Source organism: Eleutherodactylus coqui, chromosome 6 (genome assembly GCF_035609145.1).
Source record: "Eleutherodactylus coqui strain aEleCoq1 chromosome 6, aEleCoq1.hap1, whole genome shotgun sequence".
Taxonomy (NCBI): domain Eukaryota; kingdom Metazoa; phylum Chordata; class Amphibia; order Anura; family Eleutherodactylidae; genus Eleutherodactylus; species Eleutherodactylus coqui.
Window position 1 is genome coordinate 77,040,391 of NC_089842.1, and position 10,696 is coordinate 77,051,086.

Genomic DNA, 10,696 nt, shown 5'->3' on the forward strand with positions numbered 1-10,696 from the left:
TAGTCAGTGATTGACGTTGATGGGTCAGAAGCGGGAAGAATGGGCAGGTGTAAGGATCCATCATCTCCCAAACTGCTGATCTTGTCGGGTGTTACTGGTAACCAGTAGTTATGGCCTACGGAAAGTGGTCCAAGGAAGGACAAGTGGTAAAATGGTGACAAGGTCATGGGTGCCTGAGGCTCATTAATGTATGAGTGGAGTGTGGGCTAGCCCATCTGGTCCCATCCCACAGAAGAGCTACTGGGGCAAGTATTGCTGAATAAGATCCTGCCAGAAATGATAGGTTTTATGGGGATCATTTACACATCAGACAATAAGGCTTCAGTTGGTCAAAGACGCATATTAAAAATCAAAGTAGGCTTTCCTGCACTTGGTGCAGTACACGTAGTACATATAGCAATGTATCTTAAGCCTTGGCTAAGGCAGAGTGACTTTTTGCCACCATTACCCCTAGTCCCCCTTTTATACCCCTGCGTAAAGCTGTCTAAATTGCATGCATATGTCTTGAAGGATCCTTGGAGAAAAACTTTTTTTTTTCTTCCTCAGGTGTTTGGGAAAGGAAATACCATTTTTTGGATTGTGTTCTCAGTGATTCACATAGTGTTCACTCTGGTGCTGAGCACTCAGCTTTATTACGTGGGCCGCTGGAGATTAGGTATGTGTCCTGTTTGTTACAAATTAGAGAGATGCCTTTACAAATCGCCCCAATCACTTCTGTCTCTTTCCCACCAGACTCCGGGATCGTACGCCGCATCCTGCAGGTTCTGTACACGGATTGTGTGAGGCAGTGTAGCCCTCCCATGTATGTGGTGAGTTATCTTGTGTCCACTCCTGTTTGTGTGTCCCTTGGAGGTTACATATAGGTGTCTCATCATATCATTTATTCTTTCTCTACATGTGTATATATGTACTTTATAGACTGGGCTATGCCGGTAAGTGACTGGGACATTTTAACACATGCATGTCTTGAGCAGATCTGCTGCTCCTGTCTACAATGCTCTGCCTCCTCTTGGCCAAAATGCCAGGGCAGAAAAACTGAGACTCAAGGAAAATAGAAACGTAAAGCTCTTGGAAGATTTATTTTGAGACATAAGTGTCTTTTGCAAAGTCCGTTAAGAATGTTATCTAGCATCGTGTAAAGCCTGTAAAATCTGAGGCAAAGTGCATTGGCAATTTGACTTCATTTTTTTTTTCTTTCATGCCTTTCTGTCACTTGGTGTCACTGACTTCCATATTTTACACTTGCCTCCTTTTATTGTTTTTGCCTCTTTGCCCTTTCTTGTAGCTTCCCCCCCCCCCCCCCCTTCTGTCTTATTTCCCCTTCCTTCTGTTCTTCTTGCTCATCCGCTTTTATTTCTGAATTTCTTCTTTTTGCATTCATTGTAGTCAGTAACATTCATACCTTCTTTTTTCCAGGACCGTATGGTGCTGCTTGTGATGGGGAACATTATAAATTGGTCTCTGTAAGTATTTGTAGCATTGTAAGTAGAATAGTCACTAGATTTGAACATTTAGGCTCTGCATACATTTTGCATCTTGCTGCAGTTTTTATTGGCTAAATCTAGGCATGTAGCCTAAACTGGGATGGTATATAATTCAAATCTGTATACTACTTGCATTCCATTCCCAGTGACCTATATATTTTATGTCAATAATATATATATATATAATATAATTTTTTTTATTTTTTTTTTTCATGCAATTGTAAGGAAGGTAAAAGTGTATATCAGACTACATTGTACTGTGTTTTCCTTACTATCGAACAAGAAGTTCCAGCAACACCTGCTGAAGTTAAAAACTCCAACTTTGTTCAGACAGTCAAAACAGAAAAACATGATTCATATCACAGACAGAATTGCTATGCATTTTAGAGCTGTGGTCCCTTCATCATGGCAGAAGTAAAAATATATAACCTTTTAAATACCAAATGAGAACTAGTCACATGTAAAAACAGACCAGTCATCGGTAGTACCAGCTTCATCATTGACCAATCACATTTCACTCATAGTATTACGCATCATGTCTGCGTGGTAGCCGCCATGATTTTCCTTCCGTGTTGTCACTCGTATGGTTAGTATTTGTAACCATGCCAACTGGACTTTACCTATAGCAATCTCCATACCTAAGTACTCTAATGGATTAGCTGTGAGACAGTTGCGTATCTGTTGCTCCAACAACAAACTAGGAGATAAGAGGACAAAATGGCATCAGAATTCCTGTTGATCATAGCATTAATTTTCTTCTCTTACTCCTGGGTGCTGGATTGTTTTTACAATTGAAGTTTGTCTAACTGCACATACCTCGTACATTTTAGGCCATCTGTAGCCATCCAGAGCATATGCTGTGTATGGAGCGGACTTGGGAGTCGAACCCGCTCTATACACAGACTGTCTTTGACTCTCACTTGCAACAGCCACAATTGGAGACATAACTGACAATGGAATTTAAGGGGTTTACGGACACATTTTGAAAGCCTGTTCTGGGGTTATACCAGTGTTGGGCCTTCTGTAGGCCCCAATGGCTGCCATGATCATTGTCCTATTAAGGAAATGCCTGTGGCATGTCTTTAATAGGCATCCTGGAAAATATAGTATAATGCAATACCATAGTATTGCATTATACTGTATAAGCAATAAAACTACCACAAGTTTAAGTCCCTTATGAGGACTTAAAATAGCAAACATAAGTAAAATAAAGGGTTTTTAATTATTATAAAAAAATGTATCTAAAAAGTTAATTCCTCCTTTTTGAATCAAGAAAAAAAATTTAAATATTGGGTATTACTTCATCTATAAAGGCTTATTAAAATATTACATTATTAATCCTGTGCAGTTAACTCTGTCACTACAGGCCGCCCTGCAAAAAATGAGCTCTCCTAGTCGTATTGATGAAAAAGTTGAAAAAATTTATGTGGGTCAAAGTGTAGCGACACAAAGCAATTTTATTTTTTCTAAATTTTAAAAGTTTATTTAAGCATTACTATATATAAAAAACAACCAAAAAAAACTACAAACTTGGTATCGCTGTAATCGTACTGACCCACAGAATAGAGATCATGCTGTATTTTTTTTTTTTTTTTTTTTTACTGCACCATGAATGCTGTAAAATTAAGTCCTCCCCACAAATGGTGCAATTCTTTTTGTTTTTCTTTAATTTCGCCCCACTTGGAATGTTTTTAGGTCTTCAAGTACATTATATGGTACATTAAAATGCACCATTAAATAAAAAGAACTCGCTCCCAAGTAGATAAGTCACGCAAAAAATAAATTTTATGGTTTTTCAAAAGTGGGAATACCTGGACACACAAACCTCAATAATCCCTCCTACCTCTCTGACTGCTCTTTCAGCGTATCCTTCGTTGACTCAATCTCCTCTCCGCTCCCCCTCACTGTTGGGGTCCCTCAGGGCTCAGTCCTCGGCCCCCTTCTCTTCTCTATCTACACAGCCCTAATTGGACAAACCATCCGCAGATTTGGTTTCCAGTACCATCTCTACGCTGATGACGCACAGTTATACACCTCTTCCCATGACCTCTCTGCACCTTTCCTCCAAAACATCACTGACTGTCTATCTGCGGTCTCTAACACCACCGTGTCCTCCCTTTTTCTCAAACTTAACCTCTCAAAAACTGACCTGGTCTTTCCGCCCTCAATACCTCCGTCTCGGTATATGGCACCATCATAGCCCCCAGACAGCATGCCTGCTGCCTTGTGGTCACACTGGACTCTGACCTCTCCTTTACCCCCCACATCCAATCTCTGGCCCGAACATGCCACCTGCACCTCAGGTATATTGCTAAAATCTGTCCGTTCCTCCCCACGGACACTCTAAACACTTGTCGCACTCATCCTTTGCAGACTCAACTACTGCAACTTGCTGCTCATTGGCCTTCCCCGCACCAGACTCGTTCCTCTCCAATCCATACTAAACACGGCAGCTAGACTCCTCTTCCTATCCAGCCGCTTCTCGGATGCCTCTGCACTCTGACAGTTGCTGCACTGGCTGCCCATCCACTACAGAACTTAATTCAAACTCCTTAACCACATCCACACTGCGCTCTCCACAAAGCCGCGCCAACGTATATCGCTTCCCTACTGTCCATACATCACCCAGCCCATGGGCTCCGCTCTGGTAACACACTTAGACTAAACACCTCTTATACGAACCTCACATGCCCGCTTACAGGACTTCTCTATAGCAGCACCAACTGTCTGGAATGCACTAACTTTAGACTCGCCTTAAAAACGCACCACTTCCAAGAAGCGTACCAAACCTCATCTAGTCCCCCACAATATGCCCTCTGCCACTCCCCGTAGCTTTTTTACAGTTTTGCCCATCATGTACACTTCCTGTTCTGCACCTCCTGCACTACCCCCTCCCCGTTTGTGTTCTAAAAACTGTATATCTCATTTTCTCATTGCATTGCTGTGTTCCCCCTTGCTCCACCTCCTGCCCCTGTACCTTCTGTATCACCCCCACCCCATTGGTTTCCAAATAATTGAATACCACCTGTAACTTTTGTAACTCTTGTAATTTCTGTAATTTTTGTATAGTTTGTGTTCCCTATGGGCCTCTAAAGCGCTGCAGAATAAGTTGGCGCTATACAAATAAAGATTGTTTATAAAGTAAATTTGTCACTTGGCCATTATAAAAATAGGAAATTACTGTATATTTGTACTCCAGCATGTTTATTTATAGCCAGTTATACATTTATTCCGCTTTTTTTTCTTTTTAGGGCAGCATATGGCCTGATTGTACGACCTAATGATTTTGCCTCTTATCTACTCGCCATTGGAATCTGTAACTTGCTGCTTTACTTTGCTTTTTACATCATCATGAAGGTGAGAAATAAAATACTTTGCTTCCTTTTTTTGAAACTGGTTTTTCCTTTTTATCAAAACTAGATTTGTTTCCCATTTGTACATTTAGCTTCGCAGTGGAGAAAGGATCCTTCCCATCCCGCTGCTTTATATCGTCTGCACATCTGTGGTCTGGGGGTTTGCGCTGTTCTTTTTCTTCCAAGGACTCAGTACTTGGCAGGTAAGACTAGAAGAAATCTTGTGTAGATTCTCTTTAGCTGTCACCGCGCTCCGAGTACTTCTGCCCCTTCGTTTCAATGATTGGTGGGTGTTGAGACACCCGGACCCTCATCAATCAGAGATTTCTGAAGTTTTTTTTTTAAGGCAACCCTCGGATCCTGGACAAATAAAGATGGCTGAACTGCTTCTGACAACTTGATGCATACTAATACATGGTGTGCAAGACACTACATGCTGCTCTGACTGATAAGTGCTGCTCACGTGGTCCATCAAAGACGATGTAGTGTGTTAGACTACTTATGCATACTAATGGAGTGTGTATCAGGTAGTCAGAGAAGTGGTGCAGCCCTCTTTCAGAACCGGATGGTTTCTTTTAGTTTTTTGTTACACTTTAAACATGCTGAAGGGATCCTCTTATGTAGTTCTTTCACCGCTGGAGTACCTGGATATGAGCCTCTCAGGCCAGTGTCCTTTCATTCATGGCTTCCTCCTGCACCTTATTGAGGTGTCGTGAGCCAATATTCAGCACAGTGGGTTATTTATTTCTGTACCAGGCAGACAATGCCAGATTAAGGCCCCATGTCTACGGGCGGATTTTAGCTGCGGAATCTGGAGCTGACGTCCGCCTCTGGATTCCTCAGCAATAACCCTCCATAGTATGCTATGGAAAAATGATTCTTCATCCCCACGAGTGGAAACAAATTGTGGTTTCTGCTTGCGGATGAAATATGCAGCGTGCTCCATTCACCTGCAGTTCCCACACGGACAGTCCACAGTTGACATTGCAGATGGGCCGCAGGAAAAGCAGGAGTTTGTCCTGCGCATGTCCAACGGCGAGCCGTGCGGTCCATCCACAATACAGAAAAAAGAATGTGAGGTACGTGCAGATGCCGAACGGGCACAGGGTTGGATTCCGCAGCGGCTCCCGCGTGCGGAATCTGACCCGCCCGTTGACATGAGGCCTATAGCAGAGAGAAAAAATGCAGTTGCCCCTTCCACCCAGTGCTCAACACAAATGGCTGTTCTATACCCTCCTCCCTGATGGGTCGACTTGCACTTTTGTCATGGAACCATTTCTAATATTAGGCATTGTATAGCATTTTTGTATGTTTACTCTGTAGCCTATAATGTAGGAATTCTATGCTGATCTAACTTGCACACTATATAGCTTAGGACCTGGACATTATGGGAGAAATGGTGGCAGACACACAATTGCGTGTCACACTCTGGATGAGCTCATGAATAGCTTGTGTGGTACAGCCCATGTAGTATCGCACAGGAATAATGCAAAAGCAATTGTCAGGTAGGCAGAATGAAATGACATGACCCACCTGACTCCAGAAAGTTTCAGATAAAAGTGAAAACTGACCAAGATAACATTAACAGACTTTTTATATATATATATATATACTGGGGGAGTAGTTAGGTCGTAAGTGAAAATATAATTTACCAGAGTGACCCTTTTTAAAGGTGTAGTGTCGGCTTATTCTGAAGCTATACTATAATGGTGTAAGATGCGAAAAGCTTTTAAAGAGATTGTCTGGTTACTAGACAACCCCTCTTCAATCGAGCTGCATGGGTTAAATAAACTGAAACCTACTTGCCCCTTTGTCTGCCGGGATCCAATGCTGCAATACCCATGTAGTCCCGCTGGTGGTTATCGCTGATGTCACAGGAACTCAGGTGACTGCTGGAGCATCAACGCTTGTTCTGGCATCGGCGCTTACATCCTGAGCGCCATGATGCAAGGAGTTCAGGAACGTGATGTCGCAGACTCTCAGTGGCTGCAGAGGTCACCTCAGTTCCTGTGAACTCAGTAAGGATGGTAGATTGGGACATGACTGGGTAGACTGTTACCATCTTCAGGACCATATCAGGATTTACATCACTTATGATGGTCACCATTCCTGTATGTAATATGGGGAATCCCTCATTCTGATTTTTAACATCTGTTTTATATTCAGAAAACTCCAGCCGAATCTCGAGAGCACAACCGAGATTGTATCTTGCTTGGATTCTTCGATGACCACGATATTTGGCATTTCCTGTCCTCCATCGCAATGTTTGGTTCATTTCTTGTAAGTGTTCTTATCCTGGAATCTTATGATTGGGTAACCTTGTAAGGTGCTGGGGTTCATCCATAAACTATGGAGCAGGGATGCCTCAGCATTGTTTGACACTAAGACTTGCAGAATTGCTTGTATATTTCTTCTAATAGCGGATGATATTTTTCTTCCTCCTTTAGGTTCTGCTGTGTCTGGATGATGATCTGGATGATGTACAGAGAGACAAGATTTATGTCTTCTGAAACGTGTTCATAGATCTTGGTAAACGATGATGGGTCTGAGCTGTCACGTCAGCGCTGTCACAGGGTAACATGAAGCAAAGCTGGAGGAACCCAATCCGTCCAGTTAGCCCTACTTGATGGTAGCTCAGCTATGGGGATGTGCCGCCAGTTTATGCCAGGACGTGGAGGCCGCCTTTTTGGTCTAACATTGGACATTTCACATTGGCCACAGCGTGCCAGTGTTGTATTTCTTGTTGCCAAAACTGAGCTTATTGTGGATTCAGCCGCTCAGCCATTATATGGCTTTATGCTGAAATCGTATAGATGAACTTCAATGATTGGGACTCTTGCTGGATATCTGTGACTAGAGGGAGAAATTACTACGCGCTTATATAACCGTGGCAGGGGCACACGGATCAAGTTCTTCTCATTGCCAAATTTACAGAAGCAGTTTGTGTCCTTGTCACCATGTTTACCTTCTGAGGATGAATTGTACCCAAAGGCTTTAATAGAAAATCGACCTGATCCTTTAGAGAGTAGCGTGCGCTACTAAGATCTCACAAGTTCTGCTGGCTCCCTTGATGAAGGGTCAGCATCTGTCGCTGCATATCCTTGCAGAGGTCCACATAAGTTTTCTCATACTTTACAATGTAGAAGAGAACCTCCCATAGTCAAAAGTATAAGGTTATAATATTCCAGATACCGTCCTGTGGATGTGGTTTGAGGTGTAGAGGATGTCCACATATAGTGCAGATGGGTGTAAAGTCCTAAATCTTAATTGTAATGCAAACCCTCTAGCACGGAGTTTGATCAGATAAGACCAGGCCATGCGTTGGTTTATTTTAGGCTGCGTGTAAAAGGTACTGTGCCTACTCGAAGTTGGTACTTTTCTACAGACCTCCACTTACCTGCTGTGCTCTTAAAGTGGATGTCCAGGATTAGGAGAAGGGGTCCAGGAACAGCGTCTCTATTGTCTGTTGGCTGTGTCTGGTATTTAAGTAGATGGGGATCAACTGCAGTACCAGACAGTTACATGAATGGCGCTGTCCGTGGAAAGATGCCATCTTTTTTCTCTAATCCCTGAACAACCCCTTTAAATGGACTTTACACAAATACTGTAGCGCTAATAATTAAACATACATTTTATAACTTTCTGCCCCATTAAGAATATTGCAGAAATATGCTTCCTTCATATATCTTGTGTGATCGCCGGCACCAGGTATTTTATCATGAGACTTTTGGACCATGCACTATTTCGGATTTATGAAGACAAAGATCATCACACTTAAGTCTCAAGTGATTCTACAAATGTATTACCTTAAAACCCTGCGGGATGATTTACAGTTGTGACTTGTTGTTAAACACTGTCCATTATTTAAAATAAATGCCTTTTTTAATTGTAACCGTTTACTTTACTAGAAGACACCCACTAAGGGGAGAAGAACATCCCTCAAGCGAATTTTGTTTATTTTTTACATTGTTTTATTCATAAAGTTTCCTATAAAACCTGGTGGAGGGAGTGCTTCCTCTCTGGTGATTGGTTGTCCCACTTCTAGCTATTTTGCCGAAGGAAGCAGACTGCTCTATACATTGTACAGTGGCTGGGGTTATTGGAGTGAATGGGGCTCAGCTTGCAGTACCACCCCAGACCACTACAATGTACGGCGCTGTCTGTATCCTATAGCAAACTACTAGAAGTTAGACAACTCCTTTAATTTTAAGCAGTACAAGATATACAGCTGCCTCTTTGTCTGCTCTACCTCCTTCCACTCTAGGATTGAAGAGCATTTTAGACATGTGCTGGCTTCCGTTCTGTTGTGGACATAAATGGTTTCAGTGTATTCAGATGAACATGGGCCCAGAAAGAAAAGAGGACCCTTGCTACAAGGAGTTTAAAGGAAATAGTTTTTTGTTTTTTTTCATACTTGGCAAGTTCCCATTTCTTTCACCATCAGCCCAGGAAGTCGCTGCTCAGTGCATTGAGTGTACTCATCTCTGCTTTGAGTGTGCGCACACGGAGAACAGCATGTGCATGCACACACTGAAAGCCTTGTTGAATCCACTGAGCAGCAGCTTCCCGGGCTGATGGTGAAGAACGGGGACTGGGTAAGTGTAAATAATACACCCCCGGGCTCTGCATCACCTGTTCGAGAAGTCCATAAACTTGGTCTATGGTGCTTGTAGGATATGACAAGATCCCTTTAAAATAAGTATCTTTTTTTTCTTTTGTCCCCTGCCCCTACTCAGACTCTGTAGCGTCTCATAGAGTTCACAGTTTGATTGTCTAAGCTGCTCTGTGATTGACTAGTATCTGATGTAGCTTCTTTTGAACACTCTGCAGCCACAGATAATGGAGCAAGAAAAGGAGTCGGACAGCATTTAGTAGAAGTAGTTAGAACTTCAATATCCTTGGTGGTCTAGGGTAAGGATCAGTAACCGCTACACTGGCTTAGATCGCCCTAATTTTTCACTAACCACTGCACTGCCCTGGACCACCAGGGATATTGTTGACCCCTTCACTGCTTTGAGACGTTACTCATGTCTGTAGAAGAAATTAAAGGGATCGCTCATCAATAGTTGATCAGCGGAGATCTAGGATAAAGCAACTTGGGTGTTTGCTGAGCTGCAGCGTCTGTATACGGAACCAGAGGCAGCCTTGTACACTCCGCAGTGGCCTAGCCTGGTATTGCAGGCACAGCTCCCATTCACCTTAACAGTAACATATTAAAAACTAAATTTCTACAAGATAAATGTAGAAAGAGCCGGGCTGACAACGGCCGTCCACAGATGTACGAATTACCTTTACATGTTCTGATACACCACAGCGGAGTGAGTGCTATAGACACCGGAGATTGACATTTTTCCTCTTGCATTATTGATAAAAAGAACTTGTCACTTTTCTGATTGTTATACAGACGGCCATGCCATTTGTTAAGGGTTGTACCACAATTACAAGTTAGGCCGCTCTCACAATCGCCGCTTTTTACCACGATTAGCGTGGCATCCTGAGCGCCGCAGTACAATGATGGGGTGCGTTAAAAAGCGCTATCAAATGCTGTACCGTGCGTTAAAAACCGCTGCTCAAAATTGCAGTAAAATGCTGCAGTTTCGAGTGGCGTTTAACTAAACGCATGTGTGAGAGTGGCCTTATACCCTATCTGTAGGATAGGGGATAACTTGCTGATTGGAGGGGATCTCCCTGCTGAGACCCTATAGGTGGGGGATAACTTGAAATTTTGATGCAACCCCGTAAAGCCTTACATAATGCTAAATACAGAGCCGCTGTACCCCCCCTCCCCCCCCCCGCCACTTATCAATGCTGATTAGAGAGCAGTCCACCTTTTTAGAAATTTGTCCAGCTTGGATAATT

At 42.8% G+C, this 10,696-nt stretch overlaps 1 protein-coding gene across 5 annotated transcripts in view; it reads left to right on the forward strand.

Moving 5' to 3' along the window:
• SIDT2 (SID1 transmembrane family member 2) overlaps window positions 1-8,729 on the forward strand; it is a 61,307-nt gene extending 52,578 nt beyond the window's left edge. For all 5 annotated transcript variants that reach the window (XM_066606999.1, XM_066607001.1, XM_066607003.1 and 2 more), the window contains 7 exons: window positions 547-655; window positions 733-809; window positions 1,417-1,463; window positions 4,736-4,841; window positions 4,930-5,040; window positions 7,004-7,117; window positions 7,285-8,729. In XM_066606999.1, the coding sequence (XP_066463096.1) occupies window positions 547-655; window positions 733-809; window positions 1,417-1,463; window positions 4,736-4,841; window positions 4,930-5,040; window positions 7,004-7,117; window positions 7,285-7,347 (627 nt within the window). In that variant the 3' untranslated portion in view covers window positions 7,348-8,729. The remainder of the gene's footprint in view (window positions 1-546; window positions 656-732; window positions 810-1,416; window positions 1,464-4,735; window positions 4,842-4,929; window positions 5,041-7,003; window positions 7,118-7,284) is intronic.
• Window positions 8,730-10,696: the final 1,967 nt, after the last annotated feature.